This window comes from Charadrius vociferus, unplaced genomic scaffold (genome assembly GCF_000708025.1).
Source record: "Charadrius vociferus isolate BGI_N301 unplaced genomic scaffold, ASM70802v2 scaffold384, whole genome shotgun sequence".
Lineage (NCBI taxonomy): Eukaryota > Metazoa > Chordata > Aves > Charadriiformes > Charadriidae > Charadrius > Charadrius vociferus.
The window spans coordinates 1,059,813-1,075,621 of record NW_009648234.1 but is presented as its reverse complement, the minus strand read 5'-3'; the positions used below and the strand labels follow the sequence as shown (position 1 = coordinate 1,075,621).

Here is a 15,809-nt window from a genome sequence, read left to right as displayed (position 1 = left end):
TCCAACTGTTGAGTAGAACTCTAACATTTTATCAATATCTGAAGTTTTACCTCTAGTGGCAAGCTAAACACATATAATTTTATATACGTTGTAAATGTACATATGTTCGTGCATACAGTATACATGTTAGAGTGTATAAGCGCAGTGGTTCAAGTTTTTAGATAATACTGTAAATACAAGTGAATGTACTTGGCTCATTTAACCAGTACTTGGTGGAAAGGCAAAGGTTGTCTTGTTCCCAGCCCAAATCTTGTTCCTTAAAACAGATGTTTGTGTCTTGGCTGTTGATGGCTTACTTTTTAAATGTTATTATTTTGCAGGGTATGTGGCACATGTGCCAATAATTGAGCCTTGGGGAAATATTTTCACATATTCATGGACAGCATTGTCCCAGAATCCGGGAGCTAACTGAGATCCAATCCCATCTCTGCAGCTGACCTGCTGCAACTTTGACTTCTATGTGTTCCCACTTCCTTTCTTACTGAATGAGAATGACACAACAGCACTTACCTAACGCAGGTGCCGAGAAACTTGCCTCGGTGCTTGTATTAAAAAGGGAAAAGGAAACAACAAAAAACATATCAAACAACCCACTTGTAGGGCTTCTTGGTACTTTGTAACCAAAGGCATTCGACATGCATGCTAACCTGACTCTAAGAAAAACTTATGGGGGTGTTGGATAAATGTGTGTTATGCTTGGGTATTCGTTGAAATGGGGTTTGTCGACATGTGTATGAATAATGAAGAAACAACCCATTTGACTATTACTGGATTGTACTTTTATGGAAACTAGCTTGCAGTGGTCAACAAAAACAGGGGAAAAAAATCAAGAAATGAAAACGTGAAAACTTAAGGGAGAATGTGAAGAAATTAACTGGGTCAGTTCTTCAACAAGCACTCTTCCAAATTGGACTAATAGCTGAGAAAATTTGATTCTTGCTGTTATGATTTGGAGATATGAAATCAAAAGTGTTTATTAAGATGACTTATTTGTTTATACAAAGTATTTTGCCTAATTGGTGGTATTGTATGCTGATTACCCTGCCTGACAAAAAATTGAATAGCATTGGAAACAGTGGAATGTGGTTTTCTTTTCCTTTGTAATGTAGGTCCTTACCACTTGGCCAAATCTGCTTAAGCTGCCTGCTGTACAAGACTAATAATGCCCAGAAAAATTCTTGTTTCTTTCTTATTTCGTCTTTGTAGTCTTATTTCTTGCCACACTCAACTGCTCTTTGGAACTCCTTTACAAATTGCTATGAACAGCTTGACACAGTGGAGCCCTGGACTCTTAGTTTGAGCCTTTATGTGTTGTTTGAACAAGGGATGATAATAAAAGTAGAGATTTTTCATTGTCTGGCTTCCCAACCTATGTTCTTGCTTTGACCCTCAGCAGCTGAATGTGAGAATAATAAGAATTTCCTTATCCATTAGAAATATATATTTAAAACAGCGGCAGGTGTGCATGAAACAAACTTCTTCCTTTCTGGTTTTCATATAATTTTTAAAAATCAAAATATAATATGTTTTCTATCTGTTTTCTCACTAGAAACCTGTAAGGCCATGTAATTACTTAATGGACACTCGTCCTAGCCTTGAGTAGGAAGTACTGGCTGACTGTAGCAGCTGGCAGAGAGCCAAAGCAAAGTTTGAAGCTGTTTGATACCTGCAAAGGCCTTTTATTGCCTGTAGGCTCTGTCACCATTAACATTATTCATATTCTACATGGGGAAAAATAAGATGCCATAAACCATCTTGTAAAATGGTTTTCCCCTCTGGAGGTTGTACGTGCTGTGCTGCTTTGCGGTTTGGCCTTCCAGACAGCGTGTGTTCTATCTAGCCGGCCCCCTGCCCAGCGCTCTCGCCACAGTCAAGGTCAGTGTAGCAAATCCTGGGTGTCAGGGTGCCTGCGCACAGCTTGGGGCAAAAGTTGGTGTTAGGCCTCCACTGGAAGATTTATCTTGAGTGCCAACCCAGACCATATGTCAGAGATTCAAGAGTGTCTCAAATCTTGTAGCTGTTGGGGCACAAGCCTGTAGAACATCAGGTACTTTCTAGGTTCTTGGTGAAGTGTAAGGCAGGATCCATATTTGAGGATGCTGTCACTTCTGTAGGTCGATGTTGTTCTCTCTCCCTCTGTGCTATGGGTACTTGGAGAATGCTTTGACCAAATAAGGGCCTGTAGCGAAGGGGGAAAGTAAATAGATAGCAAGTCTTCAAAAGCAAGTGGCTGTCCTTCAGTTACTTAATAGTTACACTGTGTGGTCTTAAGTATTCTGAGTTGAAGTTATATTTTCTCCTCGTGGCTCCCCTGCCTGTGCCTCTGCTTTATCCTGTTTCCCCTCGTCATTTCTTCTAACGTTTGGATTGTGAGCAGTGCAGTGAAGGAGTTTTATCTCATCTGGATTAGACCTTAGTGACTGGGATGGTATACAAGTACAAAGTAAGTTGGGAGCACCATCACATGGTGTTTGTACTTCCAACATGAGATATCAGTGGAGGTAGCAAGCAGATGGAAAGTCTTAAAGATGTATGGGCATCTACTTGCTGTAAGCAAATTGCTTAGCCCACCCACAGCAATGGTAACTTACTACTTTTCTAATATTCACTTGCAACAAGATGATGCCTAATAGGCTTGCCTAAATAGCCATTTGCACATGGCTGTGCAAATATTTTTCAAATGAAGGCTGGAGCTTGTTCTTACTAGAACTGATCTTTCTGCAGATTATGAATGGAAGAAAGGAAATTATATGCCATATGCTTCAACATATTCTAGTCTTCAGATGCTCTGAACACATGCTCTTGAAAACAACAGAGGGTGTTTTCCTTCCCTAAAGCCAAAGAATGCATGTGGACCACAAAGCTGTGTATGCTCGGAGTGGTGTTCTGAAAAACCCTCTGAACCTGCTCATCTGTGGTGTTGTCATTGATGTCCTGTGGACTCGGAATCAGCAAAGGCTTATTTTTTTTGTCTTTAGCAAGTAGCTAAAGGGGGAGGGTGTGTGTGGAGGACTGGTTTTCTACCACTCCCCTTCACTACCCACCCCATATTAGTCAGCCGGTACACAATGAAGCTAGTGCTGCCTGTCACAAAAGGACCATCCTGAATAGAAGCATCTTCTGATGAATCACAGCTAACATGGCAATTCTTCCATCTACAGGAGAAACACAAAGTAAAGAGAAACATATCTGAGCTGATATAATGGTTTACTGTAGCTCTTGCTGTGATTTAAAGTATCTCATGGTTTGTAATGAAGTTTACGCTGGGTAAAACTATGCAGTGGCTGGGCATCATAAAGGTGCCTTTTTGTGTTGTGCTAACAATTCTTCACCAGCATGAGTTTAACCTGACTTCTGTACTTGTCTGTTAGCAGCTAATTCTTATTTGATGCACTTAGCTTGATTTCTTAAATTAAACTGACTTGAATCGTAAAGCTTATAGTAAGAGATCTACTTCTCATGCTGTAAATTAATGGAGTTTGCATTTTTCTCCTGAACACTATTAGAAGAGACTTAACTGCTTGCCCAGGCATAATAATGCCAATCAGTCTTGGGCCTGTCATCTTCTGTAGGTGTGTACAGATTTCTTTCTCCATCTGCAGGTTCCTGCTTTGCTGCTCCTAGTTTCTGGTGATAGAAAATGTGCTTGAGGAGTCACATCTAAGATTGTTATATACAGATTTACTGTAAAACCTACTAAATATACAAAACCTACTAAAAATAGAAAAAGATTTTTTTCTTGATCTGTCTGTTGTAGTAGCTTAGTTGGGGTGGGGCACATGGTACAACTTTTTTAGCAATGGTCTTGAAATAATTTAATAGTATCGGGTTATTTAATAAAATATATTACTTTTCATACCTAACTGATACTGCTGCTGGGAGTGTGATGCCATACAACCAAGGTGATCAAATCCTTTTAAGTAGCAGAACCATTTAGGTGTATGTAAATTTCAAAGCATTGGTGTTTAGCCTGCCTATGAATACTTAAAATCAGTGATGAAAGAAACAGTTCAAATGGTAAGCTATAATTAGATAGCACAGAAGGCATAAAACTGGGTAGATTTCTCACCTCCTGGAAGACAATGTTTAGACTAAACTAGATCATAATTACTTAAATTCTCAAAAACAAAAAAGCTCAGAATTTTACTAGTTATGAGACCCTAACCTTGGAATGATCTGTTGAGAGCAGTTGGTGTTACACACCATCAACTTCACTGCTTGTAATATACGTTCAAATGTTTGCTGGATCAGAATCTGGTTGTGTAATTTGGCTGCTTTTGAAATGCCATGTACTGAAGTAGAAGTCCAGTGAGCTTTATGCGGTTAGGTGTGTTAATTGTTCTGTTCTACCAAATAAAAAACCCAAACAAACAACTTCTTCAGGTCATTTAATACACTTCAGAGAAGAACAGAACTGTCTCTCCAAGGCTGTAAAGCTCTAATTATGATATACTGAGCTTTTAACTACCTCTTTCTTGCCTTATGGAAAGGATATAGGAATAGTCAGATTAGATTAGGTTTCTTGTGTATTATATCTTAGCTTCCAGTACCAGATGCTTTAAAAGGTGGCACAGGAAACTTTGCAGGAGGCAGATGTTTTGATTATTGACCATCCCCAAGAGATGTTTTCCTAATCCTAATAATTTGTATTATGGTTGCACCAATAAACTCCAGTTGGGGATTCTGAAACTTGGTAAGTGAGCTTCTGTGTTATACAGAATGATTAAAGCTAGTTCTTCCTTGTAGAAGCCTGCGATTGCAGTCCCTAATAATATAACCTTTTTTTATTTTTAAACCACAGAGCTCAATGCCACTGTCAGAATGGCTTTGCACTAATATATGTAACTCTAGGTTGAAAATAGCCTGCCTCAGCAATATATCCACATCCTTGAGCAGCATGAAGTAGGCTGCCTCCATAGTCTTCCCTCGGCCCATAACAAAACAAGGTTCTTGGTGCACGTGTTACATGACCCAGGTACTGTTGTAGTTGTTATGAGCTCCTGCGTATTGAAAAAATAGTCCAGTAAGGGAAAGATGGTCTTGTAGGTGACGGACCTTTGTTCTTGTGTACTGTGACTTTTTTGGTGCCTCAGCTTCTCAGCCTATCAAACAATTATACTGCATGGATTAGGTGAGTTTGTCTCTGCAAGTACCTTGAAAGCACTTTACAAACACTGAAATTTAGTTAGAAAAACATCTTAAAATAAGAAAACTAAATGCTATCATTGAGCTTATAATGACCCCTCAATGAAATTGGTCTGATCCAAACCCTGTTGAAGTCACAACGTTTCCAACAATGCATTAGGCTTTGAACCAAACCCTGTAACTTTCTGTATTTTTGTATGTGATGAAGTTCTGGATTTATCCAAACAGTGAAAGGTTAGTGGAAAGCCTGAGGTGGGTCTACTTACTTATCTGAGTTATGTGGGGATGAAAATCGGTATCCTTTCTTTCTTGAAAACAAATATTTATTTGAGAAGACTCTGGTATGTGTGTATATATGGATATGTATGTATATGCCTGGAAAATGACATAACTTTGGAAGCTGAAGCTTTTCTAGGTAGCTAGCTCTAGCTGAAGGCTGTTCTTTCAGTCAATCAAAACAGTGCAACACTTATTGCATTAGAGGTGTGTGTGTGTGTGTGTCCCATTAATCAGAGGCAAAACTGGAAAATTTGGAATTAAATGCAATTCACATATTTCTGCTAAAATACTAGTTTGCATCAGTTTTGTATTACCGTGACTTGAGAGCGTCCCAATTTAAATGTTAGGCTGTGCTACACAGAAGAACTAAAGAAACTTACAGGTGTTCACAATTCTTATATTTTTAAACACTTTAAAAATCAATTCTTTGTCTAGCAAGATGCTTAAGTTTTGCTGACTTTTAAGCAGACAAAGTGTCCCTGTGGCATCACTTCAGAGCGACTATTCATGTAATTAAAGTTAGACACCTGTTTAAGACAGAGCTGCATTGAGTCAAGAAATAAAAATTAGGCCCTCGCTGTACAGATGTTTAAGCAGGAGGTTAAGCACGTGTATATTGTCAAGTAATTCTTGTAAGATCACTCAAGTGACTAATATAGGTTAAGTGCCAGTATAAGAATGTTTGTAATACTGGAGACCACTTTGTATTTGGTTCATATGTTAATGAATGATTTTTAGTTCTGCTCTCCGGTATGTCTACATTTATTCAGTTGCTTGTGGAGACTGTTTGACAGCTGGAGTTAGGTCATAAGTATGTACCTGGAACTAGAACGGCTGTGATAACCTAAACTTCTCTTCTTCCTGGTGAATATTTTGGGTAGTTTATATAAAAAGACATATTGAAAAGCTGACCTTGATTGCTTTCCATAAACTGCAAAATGAGAGAGAGGATCCCAGCACAAATATACACCCACTTAAAGTATTTTTCCTGAATGTGCTTGTTGCTTCAAACCTCCATGTGGTTAGAAAAACAAACTTCAGCACTAAGACTTCTCAAATCTGCATTATAAAATAAAATGGAACATACACTCCCGATGGTAAAATATTATTTGCTAACGTGTTCCAAAAGCCATGCTAGGCAAAAGGCAGTAAAAGTATCTTAAAAAAAAAAAAAAAGAAAAAGAGTTGGATATAAAACCTAGCAGATGTATTTTTCTGTTCTAGTGAAAAAAGCACCTACTGATTGGAATGAATGGGAGACTCAAAAGAGGATCTGATGGATACAATATTTTCTCTCTTTTGGGAAAGATGAGGTGGAGAAGTAGTTATTAAATGTTCACTTATGCATTTGTAAGTTTGAAAACATTCCTTTGTTTACTGCTTATAAATGTGATCAGTGGAATATCTGAAACTTGCACATTTTCTAAGTGCTGATCAGTGTGGAGAGTTGCCTCCAGTAAATAGTGCCTTTATGATGCAAAAGGGAAGGGGGAGAGACCAGGTATAGCTCATGACTTCACAGCTATAAACCCATGTTTCTGGTTATTTGCTAATGGCATGGGAGGGGTGGGGGTGTGTGTGGAGAGGATCAATTATTTTATACTTGGGGGTTAAACTTTTTCCAGCAATCAAACGGGGGAGTTCTCTTCTAAGAGAAGCTGTATGTTGATTATATAAAACCGGGCTTATAATAAATATAACCAAAAGCACTTCAGTGCTTAAGTCCTTGTTTTGCATTTTCTGTGCATAGTTGAGAGCTCAATTTGCTTTCATGATTTAGTTGCATGCACCTGAACTGCTTCAAATCTCTCATATGAAAAACGCTTTAAGAAGCTTTTTTTTTTTTCTTTAAGCTATGTATGTTCTTATTTCAGTTAAATCGAGGGTCTGGTAAATCGAGAGTAGCCTTGCATCAGTCGGAGCAGACTTCTAATCCAGTTCTGTACATAGTGTTCTATCCTCCATACACTTCTCATTACACGAGTTCAGAACACAGCCTGTTCCTGTGTTTTGTAGCCACGTTTTCCGTTTCAAGGTATCCCGTGCAAGTAAATATTTGTTTGGGCTTATGTTAGGCTCTTGAAAGTTATTTTCAGGGACTTCTTTGTTTTTCAAATACCGTTATATTGCCGAAAATATGATTGATGTGTGCTTGAATGAGAATCACTTGCATTGCGAGTGACTTAAAACTTTAAGCTGTTAACAGCTTAAAGGAACATTTATAACAGGCACATTTATTTTTCTGGTACAGGTGTACCAGAAAAATGAGCCTTCCAGTGAGATTATTGGATAAAGAGGGAAAGATTAGTTATCCTTCTCCATTCTGACATTGATAATTTTAACCTACGATTCGTTCCCTTGAGACACCTGAAGGACAGTGAATTCTCACAAATGAATAGGAACAAGAATGAAACGCTGCCTTCTAAGTGTGGTCTTCAGGCATAGTGTAACTTTTTCATTGACACTCTCTCCTTAAACGTGAGAGGAAACAATAGTAGCTTAAAGGTTATGCTTTTAAAGGGCTTAAGCATTATCTTCAATATATATGTTTCTTCCTGCTGGGAGTTTCTAAGATGTGTGGAGTCGTGGAAGTTGACTCTGGTGTATAAAACGACGTTGTTAAAAACCTACTAACAAAGACGAGCATCTCGCTTTACCACGTCAAAACCGCCTCACCTGTCATTTTGACCCCGGCATGTGGAAACGAGTGTGACAGTCTTGAGGGGAATAGCTTTTCCTCCAGACGGAAATGATCGGCGCTCACCGAACCACTTGCTTTTTCTTCTTCTTCTCCTTCTTTTCAGTACGAGGAAGAAAATCGCTTCAAGCGATTCACGAGAATGAAAGCCGCGCGTTGCGGCGCCTGTGAAAGTTGCGGGGGCGCGGGGCTGGGCGCGGAGCGGCGCCGGTGCGGGCGGGAGCCCCGGACCCCGGTTTTTTTTACTGCTCACCGCTGCCGACGGAGAGTCGTTTTCACTCGCAGCGCCGCTGGACTCTGAGAAACCCGTTCCCCGCGCCTTTGGCGTGCGCTTATTTATGCGTCTAAATTGTGTTTAGTGCTGGGTGCAAGTGCGGTATGGGAGACACGCTGTTGGAGGCTTCCTGCTCTTTACCGAGGGGTCCTCGTCAGGGCTTGCAAGGGTTTTTCCCAAGCCAGCGCGCTCATCCCTCCCGGAGTTACATGGTGCCATTTACCTGCCGGTAGAACCGACTCCCTTAGCCGAACCGCAGAAACCTCGCAAGCGCCAATCCAAATTAAGCGGAGGTTGCACTAGTATAAATGCTTCTTTTACTCACTGAATTTACATCAGAAGAGTCGAGAGATGGGCTTTTCCGAAACTATATTTAAACCAAGTGCTTGAAGCGAGGAATCTAGATCAGGAGTTTATAATTTCAGAAGTGTTTAAGAACTCCTGTCCTTTCAAAATACACTGTAAAGGAGAGAAACTTAGCTGGGGGGAGAAAATTCTGCCCCCGAAAGCGGTTCCTCTTCCAGGAGCCGAGGAGAGGAGCAGCGCGGGGCTATGCCGCCCGCGGCGCAGCGCTTCCCCAACGCTCGCAGAGCTCTTCCCCCGCGGGCGCGGCGTGGGGAGGGCGCCCCACGGCGAGCAGCCCCCGCTGGGGCAAGAGGGGAAGGCTCCGTTCATTCGGCCCTGAAGTGCAACATTCTGGTGGCAGCTGTTTGGGGCGAGGAGAGTGCATCTCCTCTGACCTGCGCCGCTGCCCTCTGACCCGCCATGAATCCCTAAAAGCCGGGCTCCCCGGGGGCCGGGGCACACGAGTCCCCATTGTTCCGGGAGCTGGCACGGTCCCGCCGTGCGCGCCCCGGGGTTTCTTAAGCGACTAGGCTGGAACTGGATAAGCATCTGGGTTGGATCCGACCGGACTCCCTTTAACGCCTTACGGGGACAGACTCGGCTTTATCATTAGGAGAGAGGGACTCGGTTATTTGGAAACAATTTCTCCTTATGAATACATCGGCCAAGGGTAGATCGAGTGGGAATTCCGCCCCCTCCCCTTCCGTCCCTGCCCCAGGTTTAAGAATAAATGCAGAAATGGTCAGAGTGGCATTGCCAAAAATGATCTTCATACAAAGAGGGGGCTTTTATTCGAGAAAATGTACCCACGCCTATTGCGAAATGGTAAAAAAAAAAAATAAATAAAATCCTAATATGTGTTACCATCGCCTGTACGTTTACATCGTATGTTCTTGTTTTCTCACTACTTTGTTTGTTTGTTTTGCTTGAATATCTGACCCTGTTTGGTTGGATTGGGTTTTTTTTGGTCGAGAAATTGCATCTCAAAGATGCTAAGATCATATCTTGAAAGGTTGGCCTCCATTCTATAACACCATGAAACTGCTGTTGCTTTTCTGTAACGTTAAAATAACGCCAGCGTTGCCTTTTGCTAACCTGGCAAAATCACTTACTGCATATTTATCAATTTGGGGAGGTGGGTTAGCATGGTAAATTTCCTTGAACAAAGATTGTGTGAGATGTATTAGTTCGTCTAATACCATGTCTGTCACTTATGCAGATGGAATAATTCGGAGTCCCGGCTTTGCCCTCCATCGTGCCTGAATTAAGGATACATTTTTATGAAAGTTTTATGGGAAGATTTTAATTTGCAAATTTTTTTTTGAGAGAACGGTATGAAACTCCATGAAAATAATCTAGCATTTAATAGAAAGGTGGCTTTTTGAAATGCAGCTGAAAGTGAATGGAAACAGTTAGGATTTATTCTGAAATGGAAATTATATTTCCATCCCGTTAAAAAAAAATAAATAAAGCAGGTTAAAGAGAGGAGCTGCACATAATGAGTCAAGGAAATCCTTGCGCTGTCCCTTTAACTACCGAACATCTGATTCCCTCATCTGGCAGATGGTCTCTGAGCACAGATTTGCATTCATTGTCTTGAAATCTGTCTTCGCGTTGGTGTTATATAGATTTCAGAGGCAGATCTATACACAGATCAGAATACAAAAGGGCCGGGAGGAAAATATCACCAAGGCAGAGTGGTTTTTTAAAAAAATAAAATAAATGCAGGCGCAGGTATCATCCTGGTTTATAGCCGGCTGGGCTGGGGAGAGCTCCAGTTTCCCTTAATGGGAAATTTTGCCTACATAGGATGTTATAAAAAGTTTTAAGGCTCGACCTGACAGCTCGCGTATAGGGACAACTTTGGGGTCTTCTGGGTGCCTTGCAGTCTCTCTCACTGGCTCTCGCTGGCGCAGGCAGGCTTTGCGACCGCGACCCGCTTCGTTCCCTCGGAGCGTTTCTTTTTTTTTTTTTTTTTTTAAATACCGCGCCTGAAAGCAAACCAGCCAACTACCTGTGCGATTGCTTTATTATGACAGGATGGAACAGACTTCTAGAGATTGCTGCTTTTAGCACAGTTCGCTTGTTATGTGGGGCGGACAGGCTCTGACACGAAGTTAAAAGTTCTGCCGGGCTCCCGCTGCCGCGGGGTTCTGACGCCCGGGGCCGGTGGGTCCGTCCCGCTCCCCGCCGGCTCCGGCCGCGCCGCCCCCGCCCCGGGGGGGACTGTGGGGAGCCGGGAGCCGAGGCGAGTGCGGGGCGGCTGCAGGACTGCCCGCAGCCCTCCAATCGGGGGAGGCTATGCAAATGTCACCCCTTATTTGGGAGCAGGCTCCTCCCCCTTCCCGGTACGTTCGCTCCCATTGCTGTAACCCATTCATGGTGACCAGTTTGGGAAGGATCGGCTCTTCCCAGGCGTAGTGTGTAATCAGACTCTCTTTAGCTCCATTTCTTCCTTTCTTTTACAATTTATCCCGCTTCTTTTTTTTTTTTCTTTTTTTTTTTTTCTCCCCTGGATTAGGCAGCAATCAATCCTTCTCCCAGTGTCTGTTGAGAAACAGGTGATCCTTGTTAACAGCGATCAGTTTCTGGATGCAGTTTCCTCTCCTGCGTTTGAAGGATGATGATACCAGGCACGACTGAATCAGCATAACTTTTACTTTGCAAGAGGAAAAACTTTTTTCCCCTATTTGAAGGCATTAAAAACACGTAGCATTTAGAAGCAGAAGAAGTTGGTTTTAAAGCTGAACTTCTCCACTTTCCTGGGATTTGTGTGTGTCCATTTCCAGGGCTGCGTCTTTTTTTTTTTTTTTTTTTCTTTTCTCCTCCCTTATCCCCCAAAAGGAAACTGTTGCTAGTTGGAATAGACTTTTTAAATGTTTGGGATTCAAGATACTTTAGGAAGAGGACCGATTCTGAAAGATAAATCTCTAGGTTCTGAAATGGATTCCGTCAGGTCCTGGGTCAGAAACGTTGGGGTTGTGGATGCAAACGTAGCAGCACAAAGGTAACCGTGACTATTTCTCCCCCACTCTTCCCCCGTTTTTTGTTGGTTTTTTTTTTTTTGGTTGTTGTGTTTTGTTTTTTCTTTTAAGCAAGCCTTTTCTTTGCTTCCTGTTGTTTGTATTTGATATTAAATTTATTTTCTCCCTTTCTGTCCCCTTCCCTCCCCCCAGTCTCCTCTACTCAGTGAAAATTCAAGATAGTACAGCTAGAGCTGCGCTCCAAAACTGGAGAGCATCAAGAGTCCAAAAATCCAGCGCGGGGATCAGATGACAGAGAGATCGGATCATTCTTTCTTTTTCTGCACAAGGGAGGTGGTGGTGGGGGGGTGGGATTGGTTGTACCCAGCGATACAGACTACTCCTTCCCGCTTTCTGGGTCGGACAGCCGAACAGGAGTGGACCAACTTAGAATTAACTTAAATGTAGATCTTTTCCCCCGCCTCACCCCCCCGCCCCGGCCCATCTTGTTTTACTTAATTCAAGTGGCTCTGTAGCTACCGTAGGCATTGGCGAAATCTTAACTCGTGGATTGAGGGCTGCTGGCTGACTACCCCAGGCGAGCGGCGAGCAAAGCGTGGTTCCGAGTGCGGAGTGTGCGGAAAGCGCAGCCGTGCCGGCAGCTGGGCAGCGCCGCGGCGGAGCGCGGAGCCCCGCGGGCGCACGGAGCCGCCGGGTCCTGCGCAGCCTTCGCACCTCACGCCTGCTTGCTTGTAGCACCTGCCTGCCCGTACAAGAGATCTCTGCTGACCTGAAATGCTACTGAACACGCCGAACTGGGGGCTTGTCTGTTTGTTTTCACTTGTTTGGGCGGGTTAGCTCCCCCTCCCTTTTCTCTTCCCAGCCAAGTCGGCACAGGACCGTTATTCCAATCTCTTTCCCTTTGAGTGAGATGATGAAAACCCTTTTAGATAAAATATTTTTTTTTTCTCTTTGCTCTCTGCATACTTTTTTAAACAAACAAACAAAAAGTAGTAGCGTTGGAGAAAGGGAAAGCTAAACTGGTCCCGGGAATAAGTTGAGCTTTATTTAATATAGAGACAAGGTGAAAGGCATGTAACAGCAGATGGGACTGCAAATGAAACAGGGATGTTATAGAAATAAGTACATCCATGCCCCCACCCACGGCAGGATCCATGAGCAAGGTTTTCCAAGCACTATGGGAGGAGTTATCAGAGTTTTATGGATGTCGATAGACAGTTTAATAAAGGGGGGGGAAGGAGGAGGAAGAAGGGGTTTATTTCTGGGGAAACCGAAAGTAAAAGGAAACGGCTCCTGAGAAGTCTCTAATTCGCGGGAGCCGTGGAGGTGCAGTCATATTGTACTGGATGGTGGCATCGCCAGTTTTTTTTTCAGAGATCTGAAAAAACCCAAGAAATTCGAGTTCTTACACGCAGAATGAGAGAAAGCCCCAAACTAGTGCAGTTGTGGCGGATGTGGTGAATTCACACTGTACCTATTTGGCAATGGAAAACACAGGGAAACATCTGTAGTTCTCCGAAAGAGTCAAATACTTTTGCCAATGCAGTGAAGCTATTTTGGGACTGAAAACCGAAGCTGTTCTGACTCCTAAGTCGTCTGGCAGATAGACTTAATCTGTCTATTAGGTAATATATAGGTGCTTATGTGCACCTATTTTCTCTGCAGTAGGCAGAAGTCGGCATTAGGGAGAGGGAACTACAACTAATTTCACTAAGAAACGTAGCAGCAGTTACGGATATTGTGGATACACAAAATCGTTTGAATCGTTCCAAGCCGGGAAGTGTGTGGGAAACGTCACTGCATTTTCTCTGCAGTCAGAGACAAGATTTGGGTAAGGGCTAATTAACTTGAGTCTAAATTCTTTCAATTTAAATCAGAAATTGAAGATGCAGGCATCAGTTCAAATAGGTCAGTGACTAAAGGCTACATTGACAAACTTCACTGCTGAGGAAAGTGGATCCTCTGCTTGAAACTAGCTGTCTTTTACTTAAAATGTAGGTGCCCTCAAGTTGACAGTCCACTTGTAGGAAATGTTTTAAGGTCGCTTGTCTTCTCCTACAGGGAAAGTGGAAGATGTTGGGATGTACAGATAGCACTTCCAGACTCACTGATATGTTACATCTACTTCCCACCCTGCTCATTGCATTTCAGAAATGAGTGTGACAGGCGAGAAGAAAATAGGTAGAGGAGGAAGTAAAACACTTCCTGCATTTAGCAATAACCGATCTCTTAACATTCGGGCTCTGTAAATTATTCTAGTCCTCAGACCGTAACTGTAAAGATATCAGGGCCAAGCCGAAACGAGCGTTACAATGACAGCTTCAAGCTCGGGCATCGCCCCTCTCCCCCCGCCGCGGCTCCGGCCCCGGCCCCGGCTCCGGCCGCCGCTGCTGCCAGCCCTCCCCTGCTGCCAGCCCTCCCCGTCGTCCCGCTTTGGGAGCGGAGCCGCTGTGCCTGCCCGCCGCGGTGGGAGAGCGCCAAGGTCGGGACCGGTGATGACAAGTTCGTAGCCTCGTGTGGCACTCGCACAAGGTGGATGATTCCCGGCGTTTCTCTGAATGTGTTCTGCCTTTTCTGTTGTTTTGCTGTTATTACTGCACAACCTGGTAATGTCTTTGTCTCTCCCCCCACACCCTATCCCGTATGTTTCCTCCACAGCGGAGTAGCTTTGTCCAGAGCTCACTTTGAAAAGCAGCCACCCTCCAACTTGAGGAAATCCAATTTCTTTCACTTTGTTCTGGCTCTCTACGACAGACAGGGACAGCCCGTGGAAATAGAGAGGACAGCTTTTGTGGACTTTGTAGAAAATGATAAAGTAAGGCTTGTTATCTTTCTTCTTCCTCTTTTCCTCTCCAAATTTGATCTTTTCTTCTCCCCCGATGAGCTGCTAACTTTTAATACCTGTTGTCCCTAATAAAATACAACCAGCTCTTTTTCAAGGGTTCAGGTGACTTGGTAGAGCTGTTGCCCTCTGTGTGCTGCTGTAGTTAAAAAGGCTTACAAGCCTCTGCTGTATCAGGAACACAATGGGAATTTCATACAACCACTAAACATAGAATAAAAAAATTAATGGGGGACAAATGTGCTTTTGTTTTTTTTTTTTTTCTACCTACCAGATTTGCCAAGTTTTATTAGTCACCCTAACAGAAGTGGAATCTGACCTGTAATATTTCATATTATCTGTTGAGCTTGATTGTATGTATTTCCTAAGACTCCAAAGTCAATGGCAGGACTTGAAAAGCATTTTATTTTGGATTTTAAAGCCATGTGTTGACCACTTCACATTGTTTTTACAATTATTTTCTTTGTCATGGACAAGATTTTTTTAATTATGAAGGATGCTCATAAATAATTATCTTCTAGGAAATTACATTTAAAAAACATGCAAGAAACATCCCTGTAACACAACCTTCAGGAAATGACTCAAAATAAGACTGTTGCAAAGTAATGAACACATTAAAGCCAAAACCCGCTGAGCCTTGCCACTATCAATCTGCTTTATATTAACTGACTTGAAATGTACAAATTCGTCTCAGTGTATTGCCTTGAAAAAGTTGGGAGCATAATAGCAAATAAGAGAGGAAAAGAAGTTCTTGAACTCCTACAGGAAAAGATGTCAGCAGTATTTTGTAGTTTGTCCTGGGTCATTCGGAAGGTTAATATATCCCAATCAGTGGATTCACCTCTCAGAATTTTAATGAACTTTGTTGTCACTTCCATCATGATTATCAGCTTTTGCATTTTAAATGTGCCAAGTGTAAGTTCTGGAAGAATTTTTTATTAATTTTCTCTTTCAGGAGCAAGGCAATGAAAAGACGAACAACGGCACGCATTATAAACTCCAACTCCTGTATAGCAATGGTAAGTCCCATTTCTAGTCACCTTCTGTAGGATGTATAAGTGAGGCAAGGTTTGTAGGTGCTGTCACTATGATTTCTAAAATACACAGAAATTCCCTTGCATGATGCCCCTTCAGTGTAGGGGTGGGCTCTGAAATTTACCTGGTGTGGATGGGCTTGGGAAACACACTAGAGGAAACAAAACTAAATGGTCTTTCTGAGGATGCTTAATAAGGCACTGGATG

At 42.5% G+C, this 15,809-nt stretch overlaps 1 protein-coding gene across 6 annotated transcripts in view; it reads left to right on the top strand.

Moving 5' to 3' along the window:
- Positions 1-11,173: 11,173 nt before the first annotated feature.
- EBF2 (early B-cell factor 2) overlaps positions 11,174-15,809 on the top strand; it is a 143,777-nt gene continuing 139,141 nt past the window's right edge. For 5 of the 6 annotated variants that reach the window (XM_009884130.1, XM_009884126.1, XM_009884128.1 and 2 more), the window contains exons 1-3: positions 11,618-11,748; positions 14,384-14,540; positions 15,523-15,586. In XM_009884130.1, coding sequence (XP_009882432.1) covers positions 11,618-11,748; positions 14,384-14,540; positions 15,523-15,586 — 352 coding nt within the window. Of the gene's footprint in view, positions 11,749-14,383; positions 14,541-15,522; positions 15,587-15,809 lie in introns of all 6 variants that reach the window. The other variant, XM_009884129.1, reaches the window with a different exon arrangement.